We start from the raw sequence: 16608 nt of genomic DNA, 5'->3' as shown, positions 1-16608 counted from the left end.
CTTTTCAACCTAATTGAGGAGAATAAAAACTATTCAAAATGTATTTTTGATACTGTCGCAAAGCTAATTAAAATGCAGCATTTCCGCCCAGGCTCTGTCGTAACCGGCCGCGACCGGGAGGTCCGTGGGGCGACGCACAATTGGCCTAGCGTCGTCCGGGTTAGGGAGGGTTTGGCCGGTAGGGATATCCTTGTCTCATCGCACACCAGCGACTCCTGTGGCGGGCCGGGCGCAGTGCACACTAACCAAGGTTGCCAGGTGCAAGGTGTTTCCTCTGACACATTGGTGCGGCTGGCTTCCAGGTTGGATGCGCGCTGTGTTAAGAAGCAGTGCGGCTTGGTTGGGTTGTGTATCGGAGGACGCATGACTTTCAACCTTCGTCTCTCCCGAGCGGTACGGGAGTTGTAGCAATGAGACAAGATAGTAGCTACTAGCAATTGGATACCACAAAATTGGGGAGAAAAAGGGGGTAAAATTCAACAACAACAAAAAAGCAGCATTCCCCAAGAGAGGATGGCTTTCAGTTCAGCTGTGATGAATTCATTAACTTCTTCGTCTTCACGAAAAGATCATGATCATTAGAAAGCAAATTACGGACTCCTCTTTGCGTATTTCTCCAAAACTCAGTTGTCCTGATTGCACAGAACATCCAGGACATAGGATCAATGGAGACACTCAAGTTTTTTAATCATGTATCTCTCAACACATTCACAAAAATAGTCATGGCCTTTAAACCTTCCAGCAACCGACTGGACACTATTCCAACTATACTACTGAAAGAGCTACTTCCTGTGCTTGGCCCTCCTATGTGGAACATAATAAACGGCTCCCTATCCTCCGGATGTGGACAAACTCACTAAAAGTGGCAGTAACATAGCCTCTCCTGAAAAAGCCAAACCTTGACAAGAAAATCAAAAAAACTATTGCCCAATATCGAATCTCCAATTAATAAAAAATAATAATAACATGAAAACGCTATTGAGCAGCAACTGATTGTCTTCCTGAAAACAAATAATGTATATGAAACGCTCCCGTCTGGTTTTAAACCCGATCATAGTACTGAGACTGCACCCCTGAAGGTGGTAAATTACCTTTTAATGGCGTCAGACCAAGACTCTGCATCTGTACCCGTGCTCTTGGACCTTAGTGCCGTTTTTGGCACTATCGATCACTACATTATTTTGGAGAGATTGGAAACCGTAAATTGGTCTACACGGACAAGTTCTTGCTTGGTTTAGATCTTATCAGTTGTAAAATTCCAAAGACTAGTGACATCCAGTGGAAGCGGTAGGAACTGAAAACAAGTTCCTAAGAAAAATCGTTTCCCAATGAGAACTCACTGAACAGACAGAGACCTCAAAAAAAGAAAAATCTGAACAGTTAGTCCTTGGGGTTTTGCCTGCTACATAAGTTCTGTTATACTCACAGACATGACTCAAACAGTTTTAGAAACTTCAGAGTGTTTTCTATCCAAATCTACTAATAATATGCATATCTTATATTCTTGGCATGAGTAGCGGGAAGTTGAAATTGGCCACGCTATTTATCCAAAAGTGAAAATGCTGTACCTTAAGAAGTTAACTTGGCTTTCGAAGACTTTAGATAGGCAGGGCAGGATGGATATAAGTCTGTAACAGTTTGGGTCTAGGGTGTCACCCCCTTTGAAGAGGGGGATGACCACGGCAGCTTTCCAATCTTTAGGGATCTCGGACGATACGAAAGAGAGGTTGAACAGGCTGGTAATAGGGGTTGCAACAATGGCTGCGGATAGTTTTAGATAGAGAGGGTCCAGATTGTCTAGCCCAGCTGATTTGTACTGGTCCAGGTTTTGCAGCTCTTTCAGAACATCTGCTGTCTGGATATGGGTGAAGGAGAAGCTGGGGAGGGGGGGGGGGGGGGGGGGGCCAGGAGGAAGGCATGGCCAGCCGTTGAGAAATGCTTATTGAAATTTTAGAATATCATGGATTTATCAGTGGTGACCGTGTTACCTATCCTCAGTGCAGTGGGCAGCTGCGAGGAGGTGCTCTTGTTCTCCATGGACTTACAGTGTCCCAAAACTTTTTGGAGTTAGAGCTACAGGATGTGAATTTCTGCTTGAAAAAGCTAGCCTTTACTTTCCTGACTGACTGCGTGTATTGGTTCCTGACTTCCCTGAACAGTTGCATATCGGGGGGAATATTCAATGCTATAGCAGTCCGCCACATGATGTTTTTGTGCTGGTCAAGGGCAGTCAGGTCTGGAGTGAACCAAGGGCTTTATCTGTTCTTAGTTCTGCCTTTTTTGAACGGGGCATGCTTATCTAAGATGGTGAGGAAATTACTTTTAAAGAATGACAAGGCATCCTCGACTGGCGGGATGAGGTCAATATCCTTCCAGGATACCCGGGCCGGGTTGATTAGAAAGGCCTGCTCGCAGAAGTGAGTAAAACAAACTTAGAGAGGAGGCTTCTGATGTTGACATGCATGAAACCAAGGTTTTTTCGATCACATAAGTCAACAAGTGAGGGTGCGTGGGGACACGCGGGGCCTGGGTTTACCTCCACATCACCCGAGGAACAGAGGAGGAGTAGGATGAGGGTATGGCTAAAGGCTATCAAAACTGGTCGACCTAGAGCGTTGGGGACAAAGAATAAAAGGAGCAGATTTCTGGGCGTGGTAGAATAGATTCAGGGCATAATGTGCAGACGGGTATGGTGGGGTGCGGGTACAGCGGGGGTAAGCCCAGGCACTGAGTGATGATAAGAGAGGTTGTATCTCTGGATAAGCTGGTTATAATGGGTGAGGTCACCACATGTGTGGGAGGTGGGACAAAGGAGGTATAATGAGTGGAACTCGGGGCTCCATTGTAAACTAAAACAATGATAACTAACCTAAACAACAGTATACAAGGCATATTGACATATGAGATGGACATACAGTGAGGCATAAAGTAATCACAGGTGTTGATTTGGAGAGCTAGCTAAGACAACAACAGCGAATCAGCTAAAACAACAGGTAAAATGGCGATGAATGGGCAGAGGGTCGGTTAACTACACACAGAGCCTGAGTTTGCGGCTGGGGCCGGCAGATAAACAAACAAAAAATAAATAAATAAATAAATAAACAGAATGGAGTACCGTGATTAATGGACAGTCCAGCGGGCATCAGCTATCATACATTGAGAGGAAACTACTTCAAAAGGGAATCTTACTGGCTCAACACACTGTCTCCTCTCGGCCTTAATGAGGAGTTTGACTTTAAACTTTATAGTTCTAAAAATGTCCAAACTACTGTTCTTACCCAAAATGAACAGTGTATGTATATTACTTTAAATATTTCTCACATTCCTCATGTATGGTTATATATTTTGATATATTGAATGTTGATATTGTGAACAAATATTATATATTTTGACCTCCTGTTTCAGGAAGTGATGTCACTGAGCAATGCTCCTATATATAGGACTTTCCACCCCCACCTGGGATATGAATGCCTGATGAAGACCTAGGGGTTGAAACGTTGTAACAATAAAATCACCTGGGAGCATGAGCAGCAGTGTGCGGCACTTTTGTTTTTCATGTATTTAAATCCTGTCAAGACTTTCCTCCATTTCTTTCCAGTTGTATGCATCCAAGTTAAAAGTATGTTTATTTCATATTTTCCATGTATTATTTAGTTGTCATAACATTAAGATGTCATGCAATGTCCTTATTTAAGGTATATTGGTTTAATAGAGTCATCCTTATGACCGTTACCTATTATTTATGTAACCTGCTTATAATGTCTCTCCTTTGTTGCAGAACCACACACAAATCCAACTTTACCATGTCCAACCACAAGCCCTCAATAAATATGTGAACGTTGGCACTGTCTCTGTTGTCTGCTTGCTCTCTGAACGGAGCCTAATTACCTATATTGGGGTTTTTTGTATATTTTTCAGCAGCCATATTGGAAATGACCTCCAGGGGGGTAATGGACCAAATCTGTGATGGCACTATAGTCAAAAATACTTATTTAGACATGCCCTAGCTGTATGTTAAATTTGGAGGCTCTATCTCAAAGTCCACAATGTTTTCACGTAACTGCTGGACTATGATCAAAATGACCTCAATTGGACCCCCAGTCATGAGTACTTTATGATCAGAATTGTCTATATTATCTGTAGGATTTAGTTAGTTGGTAGATAACATTACAAAGTCATTTTTACATTGTTTGGAATGATTTTACCCTATTTTCTTCTAATAGGAAATCCAGATGTCAGCAATTGACTGATAGGATTCCTAGGCTGCCTCCAACCTTTAAAATGTCCCTTAAGGTATCTACTATTAGTTTAGAAAGTTTGATACTTGCATCATAAAATGTAACAATTATTTCACCTGTGCGCTGGACTATACTATTACTACCACACTGTTAGAGTTTTGTTTACCATCAAAGAGTGGGTCCACCAGTCAAAATCTGGATAAACGTCCTGAAGTACATTCCATGATAATTTCACATGCAAATAGCAATTGATTTCTATGATATAGGCATAAGGGTTACAATTGGCATATTACAGGCGTACAGCCCACATACTGTCTTATGTTTCATGTCAAACAAGTTCAAAAGCTTTGGGGTGATATTCCAAAATTGCATTCAAAGCCTAATTTCTAAACTAGGTCAAATTAGTTTCATATCGGATGTTTGTGGATATTTAGTTTACTCTCGTCAATAGCTATTGAACCAAGCATGCCATAACTATGAAGATGGTATATTCTGAATCAGGGGTGGATGGAGAAATATCCACACCTTTTTTTGTTCCTTTTTTAAAACTATTTTTAAATAAGATCTCAGATTTCAATCTTCAATAGCTCTTAGGCAAAGCATGCCATGACTATGAAAATGTAGATGTTCTGCATCAGGGGAGGATTGCTTGCTTTATGTAAGAGCTATTGAAGATTGAAAGCAAAAACATTAAAAAGCGCATTTTTGTCCATCCTCCCCAGATTCAGAATATATCATTTTCATAGTCAAGGCACACTTTGTGTAAAGAGCTATTAATGATTGAAAGCAAAAAATATATAATAATAATAATAATACATAAATTAATAAAAACTGTGGATTTTTGTACACCCTCCCCTGATTCAGAATGTATCATTATCATAGTCATGTCACTCTTTGTCTAACAGCTATTGGCTACACCGAATATCCAATTTAAAATAATTTTACCTAATTCATTTTCCATTGGAGATTTAACATTTCGGCCAATGCAAGACGAGTACAACTCTCCCTCTCCACTGGGGTACTGACTGATCAGAGTTTGGTGTTTGTGTGACGTCAGTGTCAGCTGGTCAATGTTTACGTCCAGAATTGTGGCGACATCTATTGAATGTTTATGGGGGAAAACGAGAAGGTAACAACATCTTTTTTCGAAATACAGTTGACACTATAAAGCAGTGTCAATTAACCGTCACATCCATAAGGTAAAGACCGTTGCTTCGTATTTCTTATGGCGAGTGTCTTTTTTAGCTCCAGCCAGACAATAATTTATCTTCTCTCCCATGTACCCATGCAGAGCGCTTCGTTGACGACATCAACAGAGACAAAGGTGATGCATATTTATTTATATATCTCGCGTTGAAGCAGCAGTTCGATAACATGTTGTGTTTGGTTGATAAATATCAAATTCCCAATGTCAAACTATTTGAAAGAAGATTAAGAAAAACACTATGAATGCGCAACAAATGCTCACCCAAATGTTGGCTGCAGTACTTTTGGTGATAATAAGAATATTTATGTAAACACATACTATTTTGTTATTCAGTGGCGCAGCTGTATTTTGTGTGTGCGTTCATTGGTGGGAAATATGCATCACTGAGAGGATTCGATTATCTGGTCCGGGCGCCCTGTTCATTGGGTGAAAGTAGTGGCATTTGTTTTGGAACCGGGCTGCCTCCTGGGTGTGAGCCAGGGACCTGGTTCAAAGCACACGGCGAAATCGGCTCAAAACAAAAGCGATGTAATTAATCACGTTGAGTAACGACTAGGATTCGGTGTTCTCACATGCACAAATGATTGATTTTGATATAAACGCCCTGTCTGCCTTACAATGAAACTAGTTTGAAAATGCAAAGGTATATTATATGGCAAAGAGATGTATTTCTGGATGATACACCATGTTTTCTTGTTGCCAACATGACCGAACGTCAGAGATTATGCCGCGTTCATCTGCTGGTCAGAATTAGGAATATATGACATTTTCTATTTTCTAACTGGTTGTAGTTATACACGTGCCACGTTCAACTAATCAGCACATAGGACATTTCAGTTTTCTAGTACCGACTAGCAGATGAACGCGGCATTGATGTTCGATTTCAGATGGGCGCTCCTCCCTCACCGCTTTTGCCCGGCACATCACGGGACATAGACAGGTGCCCCACGGCTCAGCATAATCGAATCCGCCTACTCCTGCAGTTACAAAGAAGGCGTTTCCATAATCACTAGGATTATCGTGTGCTGTGGCAGTGACACCGCCCGGCTTCTCGTGAAAGCAGAATACAATACGAGTTTATTTGACTGGTTTGTAATATAAGAACTTCATTAAAGGCCCGAAGAAAGAGGTTCTTAAACACACCTGTCTTTTACACACACCTTCAGACCCAAAATGACATGTTCAAAGTTCATCCTTTCTCCAACTAGAACTCATTCCAGGGTTTTTCATTATTATTATTTTTTTAATTTTCTATTATAATAATGGTGAAGACAAACTATGAAATAACCAATATGGAATCATGTAGTAACCAAAAAGGTGTTAAACAAATCAAAATATATTTTATATTTGAGATTCTTCTAAGTAACCACCTGTTGCCTTGATGACAGCTTTGCACACACTTGGCATTCTCTCAACCAGCTTCATGAGGTAGTCACCTCGAATGCATTTCAATTAACAGGTGTGTCTTGTTAATTTGTGGAATGTATTTACTTCTTAATGCATTTCAGCCAATCAGTTGTATTTTGACATGGTAGGGGTGGTATACAGAAGATAGTAAATTTGGTAAAAGACCAAGTCCATATTACGACAAGAACAGCTCAAAAGAGAAACGACAGTCCATTACTTTAAGACATGAAGGTCAGTCAATCTGGAAAGTGTCAAGAACTTTGAAAGTTTCTTCAAGTGCAGTCGCAAAAAGCATCAAGCACTGTGATGAAACTGGCTCTCATGAGGTCCGCCACAGAAAAGGAAGACCCAGAGTTACCTCTGCTGCAGAGGATAAGTTCATTAGAGATACCAGCCTCATAATTTGCAGCCCAAATAAATACTTCAGAGTTCAAGTAACAGACACATCTCAACATCAACTGTTCAGAGGAGACTGCGTGAATCAGGCCTTCATGGTCAAATTGCTGCAAAGAAACCACTACTAAAGGACACCAATAATAAGAAGAGACTTGCTTGGGCCAAGAAACACGAGCAATGGACATTAGACCAGTGGAAATCTGTCCTTTGGTCTGATGAATCCAAATGTTCGATTTTTGGTTCCAACCACCATGTCTTTGTGAGATGCAGAGTAAGTGAACAGATGATCTCCGCATGTGTGGTTCCCAACGTGAAGTATGGTGGAGGAGGTGTGATGCTGCTTTGCTGGTGACACTGTTGGTGATTTATTTAGAATTCAAGGTACACTTAACCAGCATGGCTACCACAGCATTCTGCAGCGATACGCCATCCCATCTGGTTTGGGCTTAGTGCGACTATTATTTGTTTTTCAACAGGACAATGACCAAAAAACACATCTCAAGGCTGTGTCAGGGCTATTTGACCAATGAGAGGGATGGAGTGCTGCATCAGATGACCTGGCCTCCGCAATCACCTGACCTCAACCCAATTGAGATGATTTGGGATGAGTTGGACTGCAGAGAGAAGGAAAAGCAGCCAACAAGTGCTTTGCACATGTGGGAACTCCTTCAAGACTGTTGGAAAAGCATTCCAGGGGAAGCTGGTTGAGAGAATGCCAAAAGAGTGCAAAGCTGTCATCAAGGCACAGGATGAAGAATCTAAAAATATATTTTGATTTACACTTTTTTAAATTTGTTACTACATGATTCCATATCTGTTATTACATAGTTTGTCTTCACTATTATTCTACAATGTAGAAAATAGTAAAAATAAAGAAAAACCCTTGAATGAGTAGGTGTGTCCAAACCTTTGACTGGTACTGTGTGTGTGTGTATTTACAATTTAATTGCATAATAAAAATCTACATGTAACGTGTTACCAAGTAAAAGGTGCATTGTGTCCCCAGAGGATCCAACAAGACTGAAATATTAAGCTTAGTTAATATCTAAGATCCTTCTCATCAATCATCTGTTGTGAAAGCCATTGTTGGCAACACGTTCTACTTTACCACTTTACCATTTCCAATTAAGAAATCAAATTTTATTTGTCACATACACATGGTTAGCAGATGTTAATACGAGTGTAGCAAAATGCTTGTGCTTCTAGTTCCGACCATGCAGTAATATCTAACAAGTAATCTAACCTAACAATTTCACAACAACTACCTTATACACACAAGTGTAAAGGAATGAATAAGAATATGTACATACAAATATATGAATGAGTGATGGCCGAACGACATAGGCAAGATGCAGTAGATGGTATAGAGTACAGTATATACAGTGGGGCAAAAATGTATTTAGTCAGCCACCAATTGTGCAAGTTCTCCCAATTAAAAAGATGAGGCCTGTCCGTGATGTGTACGCCAAGGAACTTAAAACGTTCCACCCTCTCCACTACTGTCCCATCTATGTGGATAGGGGGCTGCTCCCTCTGCTGTTTCCTGAAGTCCACGATCTTCTCCTTTGTTTTGTTGACATTGAGTGTGAGGTTATTTTCCTGACACCACACTCTGAGGGCCCTCACCCCCTCCCTGTTGGCCGTCTCGTCGTTGTTGGTCGTCAAGCCTACCACTGTAGTGTCATCTGCAAACTTGATGATTGAGTTGGAGGCGTGCATGGCCACGCAGTCATGGGTAAACAGGGAGTACAGGAGAGGGCTGAGAACGCACCCTTGTGGGGCCCCAGTGTTGAGGATCAGCGGGGTGGAGATGTTGTAACCTACCCTCATCACCTGGGGGCGGCCCGTCAGGAAGTCCAGGATCCAGTTGCACAGGGCGGGGTCGAGACCGAAAACCCAACTACCATTCATTGTGGAGAAGGTTAAAGAGTGGCCCACTGTGCTTTCACGTACCTCAGGTAATCCAATCAGGCTACACTGCAGTGTCTGAGACTGGATGTCACAGTTAATGATAGCTGCTTCACTTAGATTGTTATTCACATCAAAAAACAAACAAATGTACTGTAACTTGTACATATACACTACCGTTCAAAAGTTTGGGGTCACTGACATTTCCTTGTTTTTGTCCATTTTTTTTCAATTAAAGTAACATCAAATTGATCAGAAATACAGTATAGACATTGTTAATGTTGTAAATTACTATTGTAGCTGGAAACGACAGATTAATTTTTATTTTTTATTCTGGAATATCTACATAGGCGTACAGAGGTCTATTATCAGCAACCATCACTCCTGTGTTCCAATGGCACGCTGTGTTAGCTAATCCAAGTTTACTATTTTAATAGGCTAATTGAACATTAGAAAACCCTTTTGCAATTATGTTAGCACATGGCCAGAAACAAAGAACTTTCTTCTGAAACTCGTCAGTCTATTCATGTTCTGAGAAACTTAGGCTATTCCATGCGAGAAATTGCCAAGAAACTGAAGATCTTGTACAACGCTGTGTACTACTCCCTTCACAGAACAGCGCAAACTGGCTCTAACCAGAATAGAAAAAGAAGTGGGAGGCCCAGGTGCACAACTGAGCAAGAGGACAAGTACATTAGTGTCTAGTGTGAGACGGACGCCCCACAAGTCCTCAACTGGCAGCTTCATTAAATAGTACCCGCAAAACACCAGTCTCAACGTCAACAGTGAAGAGGCAACTCCGGGACCTTCTAGGCAGAGTTGCAAAGAAAAAGCCATATCTCAGATTGGCCAATAAAAAAAAAAAATATTAAGATGGGCAAAATAACACAGACACTGGACAGAGGATTTCTGCCTAGAAGGCCAGCATCCCGGCGTCGCCTCTTCACTGTTGAGACTGGTGTTTTGCGGGTACTATTTAATGAAACATTTTCTAGTTGGCTCGGGCATTCGAACCAGTGCCATGTGATAACCTTCCAGAAGGACAACCATATCTCTGCAGCACTCCAGCAATCAGGCCTTTATGGTTAAGTGGCCAGACGGAAGCCACTCCTCAGTAAAAGGCACATGACAGCCCGCTTGGAGAATGCCAAGAGGCACCTAAAGGACTCTCAGACCATGAGAAACAAGATTCTCTGGTCTGATGAAAACAAGATTGAACTGTCATGTCTAGAAGAAACCTGGCACCATCCCTACGGTGAAGCACGGCGGTGGCAGCATCATGCTGTGGGGATGTTTGCGCTCAGGACCTCAGACTCTCTTGAGAGACCTGAAAATAGATGTCTAGCAATGCTCCCCATCCAACCTGACAGAGCTTGAGAGGATCTGCAGAGAAGAATGGGAGAAACTCTCCAAATACCAGTGCAAGCTTATAGCGTCATATCTCAGACTCAAGCCTGAAATTGCTGCCAAAGGTGCTTCAGAAAAGTACAGAGGAAAGGTTCGGAATACTTATGTAAATGTAATATTCGTTTTTTAAAATAAATTAGCAAACATTTGTAAACCTATTTAGTATACGGCTGTAACGTAACAATGTGAAAAGTCAAGGGGAGTGAGTACTGTAAATTTATGAACGTCCTATGTCAAGTGTGACTTTTTACAGATATAAATTGGATCGTGTCCTGTTAAATAAATAGTACATAATAGAACAGCAGTGTTGACTGTGTGAGTATGTGTGTGTTTATGTGTAAGGGTTGTATGTGTATGAGAGTCAGTGCCTATAGTCTGTAAAGTGTGGATAGTCTCTGAGGTACAAATAATCTCTCAGGAGCAGGTCTGAGCAGGTAGACAGCAAGGGGTAGCTGTTCAGCAGTCTGATTGCCTGGTGGTTGAAGCTGTCCCGGGAGCCTTTTGCCCTGAGACCCGATGTTCTGATACCGTTTGCAAGATGGTGACAGTGAACAGTCTTTGAGGAGATGAGGGGGATGAATCAATTGATCAATATTTTTAGACACCTTTTTGTCTGACTATCCTCATCTCTCTCTCTCAGCGAGTCCGTGAGGATGGGAGGAGCTGTGAGTGCGGGGGAGGATAACAATGAGTTGATTGACAACCTGAAGGAGGCTCAGTACATTCGCTCGGACCTGGTGGAGCAGGCCTTTAGGGCCATCGACAGGGCCGACTACTATCTGGAAGAGTTCAGAGACAGTGCCTACAAGGACCTGGCCTGGAGGCACGGCAACATCCACCTCTCAGCACCCTGCATCTACTCCGAGGTGATGGAGGCCTTGGATCTCCAGCCTGGCCTGTCCTTCCTCAATCTGGGCAGTGGTACAGGCTACCTCAGCACTATGGTGGGACTCATACTGGGTGAGTCAGGATGGCACAAACCTCACCTGGCCAGGTGAAACAAAATAAAAATCATTTTTACCATTTCTTTACATAAGAAAATGGAAAATAAGATGGAAAGTGCAAAAGTACTCACACCTTGTTTCTCCCCTTTACTGTAGGTCCATTTGGAGTGAACCATGGGGTGGAGCTGCACCAAGATGTCATTGAGTATGCATACCAGAAACTGGAGTTTTTCATCAAGACCAGCGACAGCTTCGACAGGTAGGAGTTTCATGATGAAAATGACAATGTAGGAATTATAACCAGTTATGGGCTATCAGGAGAATCCAGTTAAATGGCTATAACTCTGGTATATCAGGAGAATCCAGTTAAATGGCATTATACCAGAGTTATAGAAGCTATCAGGAGGATCCAGTTAAACAGAATTATTCTGTAACAAGCTAGTAAGATAACATACTGCAGTTATGTTGGGTAGACTGATTCTCTGAGGAAACTGTGTCGGGAGTGCTACAGGTATCCAAGGAACATCAGACGTGGCTCTGGAATGGGGGAATCATAGGGGTGTGTGTGTGTGTGTGTGTATAGGTTTGAGTTCTGTGAGCCCTGCTTCGTGATGGGGAACTGTCTGGAGATAGCCCCAGAGAGTGGTCCGTATGACCGGGTGTATTGTGGAGCTGGGGTGCAGCGGGAGCAGGAAGACTACATGAAGAACCTGCTCAAAGTGGAGGGAATCCTAGTGCTGCCATTGGAGGAGAAGGTCAGCGCTCGCACATGCACACCCCCAGTGGTGGCTGCTGAGGGAAGGACGGCTCTTAATAATGTCTGGAATGGAGCGAATAAAATGGTATCCAACACATGGAACTCCACTCCAGCCATTACCACGAGCCCGTCCTCTTAAGGTGCCACCAACCTCCTGTGACCCAGGCACAGACACAAAATGTGAAGTGAAACAGAATGGCGAGCGTAGAAATCAGGATGGTTTCACAAGGCTAAATTGTGACTGTAAAGACATGGTCACTTTTAAAACCAGAATAAACTTACATAAACTCACCTCTTAACCCAGTGCTATTTCTAGCACTTTGATATATTCTGGTGTCTTGTGGTGTCATCTTCCCTGTTATACATCTTCTCTGTTGTAGACTTTGTTGTCTCATCTTTCTTGGTCCCGCTCCTAGAAATTGTTTGTATACCTTCTATACACATTTTGATAGTCGTTTCCTTTGTGTGTAGCTAATGCTCTGTGCTCCACTTGTTTAGAGAAAGATCTGTATATAAATACATATTTCTTAACACTGCTTACTACAAAAAAAACTCCAGTACACAAACACATTATTGCCATTCCTCTCTCCTTAGTTGACCAAGATCACTCGAACAGGCTACAACAGCTGGGAGACCAAAAACATCATTGCTGTGTCCTTTGCCCCACTGGTGTTGCCCAAACACAGAGATAACAGTAAACCCAAAGCAGTGCCTTTACGTAAGTACTGTACTAGCACATCTGTCATATGATTGTCTATGTAACAGAGGTCGTTTTCCAAGTGAGCCTTTGTGTGATGAGTAACCATATCGGAGATCTGGGCCGGTATTCGCAAAGCATCTCAGAGTAGGTGCTTATCTAGGATAAATTTAGCCTTTTAGATTATAATAAATGACAGGGGGGGGGCTGATTCTAGATCAGCTATCCTACTCTGAGGCTTTGTGAAAACAGGCCCTGGAGACAGAACCACGGGGGGAGGTGACAGTTGTTAAACACTATGTTGTCTCAAATGCATGTTGGACTAGTTACAAAATGGGAAGGCAGAACTTCCATCACTTACTATGTGGGAGTGTGTGAAATGGTTTCCTCTTGTCATTTGTGTGTACCTCCTCAGCGACCATGTTTGAGGTGCGGACTCTGCAGGACTTGGCTCGCATCTTTATCCGTCTGACGTTAAAGAAGACAGTGGTGGGGCCAGGGCCCTTGCCCAGGGGGTTGGCCCACAACGGCGAGCGGCTCCGGCAGGCCCAACACTGTGGCTCCACCCTGCTCTCCAACCGCTACGTATTCATGAGCCGCCTCATCCCCGGGCCGATGGACGACGACAACAACCGCTCAGACGCAGAAGAGGAGGAAGAAGAAGGGAACTGCAGGATTCGAGGAGAACCTGAGGAAGAGGAGGAGCAGGAGGAAGAGGGGGAGGAGAGTAGGGAGGGCGGTGCCCTTCTACATGAGGCTCCAGTGAACCTGCTCAGAGAAAGGATCCTGAGCCTGCCGCTCCCTGAGCCTCTGAAGATGTACATGCTCCACTACAGAGAGAAGTAGGGAGGTACAGGAGACAAGAAGCTGTGCTCCCATTCTCTAACTTGTTCCCATCCCTATGCTCTTGATTCCCCTTTCTGGATACAAAAGTAATTAATGTGTAAGAAATAGGCTGATCACTCCACAGGAATGACTAAAATGAGTTCCCATCCGAATTCAAAATGTAAGCCCTAGAAACTTCATGTTGAAGTGAATAACTAGAAGAATTGGATAAGTAGAAGCAATATGGTAATAGCTTCATCTCCCCCTTCCCCGATAGCCCAGGTACGCCTATCTAATCTACGGAGGTGCCTGAGGGGTAGAGGTTGAGTTTGGAAAAACAAGGATTTAGGGATTGGGAGCATCCTTAGGGTCACCCCTACCCCCAGAAGCCCTCACCACCACCACCAGCCCCCTAGGGACTATTCCAACAACTCCTCTGAACACTAGAAAACTAGCCTCATCCCACTCAATGCCCCACCCATGAACTTTATCTCCCCCTCTTTTTGGGGTATCTTGTCTTGTGCCTGACACTGGCACCCAGTCTCGAAGACCTTCTTTCCTCCCTCTTTGAATTTTGTAAATGTGATTTTTCTGAGAATGATGATTTTGACTGTGACCGAACAATTCAGGGGAGATTTTGAGATCAACTTACAAGAACTGAAAGCCCCAAATGGTGTGGAAACATTTGCTCATTCTGTGTTCACATCTGTAAGATCTTCTCTGCATTGAATATACTTGTTGAGAGCAGGGGTGACAAATAAAAGTAGTTTAACTGAAGAGACCATTTCTGTTAAGGCAAATGTCAAGAGGGCTACAGGCATGAAAAAAGTATATTAACACATTTTTACACGGTATAGCAAAGAAATGACCACATTGTCAAACAGCATTACCCGAAATTCACTCTCGTTTTGTTAATTCTTATTTCTTCAACATCAAATAATGGGAGACTGCAAATGCCTTTGGACCGTAGAACACCTTTGGATTAGGGGTAGAAAGTGAGTGTGGGAAAGCAATTTACTATTAGGTTCTCAAAGCAGATCTGTAATTTAAGCAGTAAATAATGTACAGTGAGGTCCAAAGGTATTTGGACAGTGATACATTATTTTGCCTCTGTACTCCAGCACTTTGTATTTAACATTTTACACACACACACACACATATATATATATATATATACACACAAAAGTATGTGGACACCCCTTCAAATTAGTGGATTCGGGTATTTCAGCCACACCCGTTGCTGACAGGTGTAGAAAAGCTCTGAGAACGGGCCCGCCGAGTACTGAAACACGTAGCGTGTAAAAATCTTCTCCTCGGTTACAACACTCACTACGGAGTTCCAAACTGCCTCAGGAAACAACGTCAGCACATTAACTGTTCGTCGGGAGCTTCATGAAATGGGTTTCCATGGCTGAGCAGCCGCACACAAGCCTAAGCTAACCATGTGCAATCAAGCGTCGGCAGGAGTGGTGTGAAGCTCGCCGCCATTGGACTCTGGAGCAGTGGAACGAGTTCTCTAAAGTGATGAATCACACTTCACCATCTGGCAGTCCAACTGACAAATCTGGGTTGGAAAATGCCAGGAGAACACTAGCTGCCCCAATGCATAGTGCCAACTGTAAAGTTTGGTGAAGGAGGAATAATAGTCCTCGGCTGTTTTTCATGGTTCGGGCTAGGCCCTTAAGTTCCAGTGAAGGGAAATCTTAACGCTAGAGCATACATTCTAGATGATTCTGTGCTTCCAACTTTGTGGCAACAGTTTGGGGAAGGCCCTTTCCTGTTCCAGAATGATAATGCCCTCGTGCACAGTGAGATCCATACAGAATTGGTTTGTCGAGATCGATGTGGCAGAGCCCTGACAACCCCAACGAACACTTTTGGGATACATTGAAACGCCGACTGCGAGCCAGCCTTAATCACCCAACCTCATGTTTTTGTGGCTGAATGGAAGCAAGTCCCCGCAGCAACGTTCCAACATCTAGTAGAAATCCTTCCCAGAAGAGTGGAGGCTGTTATAGCAGCAAAAGGGGATCAACTCCACATTAATGCCCATGCTTTTGGATGAGATGTTCGACAAGCAGGTGTCCACATGCTTTTGGTTATGTAGTGTACATTGAGGTTAAGGTGTGGGCTGTTGGCTTTAATTTGAAAGTATTTTCATCCATATCGGGTGAACGGTTGAAATTAAAATACTTTCTGTACATAGTCCCCACCCATTTTAGAGAACTAAAAGTATTAGGACTTGTGTATTAAACAGTCAAAAGTTTAGTATTTGGTCCCATATTCCTGCAACGCAATGATTACATCAAGCTGTGACTCTACAAACTTGTTGGCTGCATTTGCAGTGTTTTGGTTGTTTCAGTTTATTTTGTGCCCAATAGAAATTAATGGTAAATAATGTATTGTCATTTGAGTCACTTAGAGTAAAGAATATAATATTTTTCTGAACCCTTCTACATTGTGGATGCTACCATTGATTACAGATAATCCTGAATGAGTCGTGAATAATGAGTGAGAAAGTTAGTGACACAAAGAACACAACCCCAAGACATGCTGACCTCTCGCTATTTCTAATAACAGGAGAGGTTGGCATTTTTTGTGGGCTTACAATATTTATGCCTCATTCATGGGCACAAAATGTGAAACCAAAAAAAGTACAAATGCATCCAGAAAGTTCAGTCACAAGCCTGATATCGTTGCGTGCTAGAAATATGGGACTAAACATTTGACTACTTTAATGAGTGAATTTTCCATGTCTGGTCCCATAAAATGGGGGGCAGAGGGAAACGGAAGTACAAAAAGTCCTGTTATTTCCAAACGGT

General features: G+C 42.7%; 1 protein-coding gene across 2 annotated transcripts; it reads left to right on the top strand.

Moving 5' to 3' along the window:
* The first annotated feature begins 5191 nt into the window (after positions 1-5191).
* LOC109907875 (protein-L-isoaspartate O-methyltransferase domain-containing protein 2) lies at positions 5192-14563 on the top strand. Of its 2 annotated transcripts, none has more exons than XM_020506138.2 (7): positions 5192-5367; positions 5530-5562; positions 11204-11523; positions 11664-11766; positions 12091-12262; positions 12859-12982; positions 13377-14563. In XM_020506138.2, the coding sequence occupies exons 3-7, from the start codon at positions 11217-11219 to the stop codon at positions 13805-13807; spliced, it is 1137 nt and encodes a 378-aa protein (XP_020361727.1). In that variant the 5' UTR covers positions 5192-5367; positions 5530-5562; positions 11204-11216; the 3' UTR covers positions 13808-14563. The 2 variants fall into 2 exon arrangements, with proteins under 2 accessions (XP_020361727.1, XP_020361726.1); XM_020506137.2 differs by having other exon boundaries at positions 5279-5437.
* The last annotated feature ends 2045 nt before the right edge of the window (positions 14564-16608 follow it).

Source organism: Oncorhynchus kisutch, linkage group LG17 (assembly GCF_002021735.2).
Source record: "Oncorhynchus kisutch isolate 150728-3 linkage group LG17, Okis_V2, whole genome shotgun sequence".
NCBI classification, from domain to species: Eukaryota; Metazoa; Chordata; class Actinopteri; order Salmoniformes; family Salmonidae; genus Oncorhynchus; species Oncorhynchus kisutch.
This window is presented reverse-complemented; position numbering and strand designations above follow the sequence as displayed.

What these genes read in the sequence shown, in the direction of transcription:
- LOC109907875 (XM_020506138.2), top strand. Translation starts at nt 11,217, where the DNA reads ATGGGAGGAGCTGTGAGTGCGGGGGAGGATAACAATGAGTTGATTGAC. An exon ending in ACCAGCGACAGCTTCGACAG is followed by an intron (nt 11,767 to 12,090) that starts GTAGGAGTTTCA and finishes GTGTGTGTATAG; the next exon opens with GTTTGAGTTCTGTGAGCCCT. An exon ending in TGCTGCCATTGGAGGAGAAG is followed by an intron (nt 12,263 to 12,858) that starts GTCAGCGCTCGC and finishes CTCTCTCCTTAG; the next exon opens with TTGACCAAGATCACTCGAAC.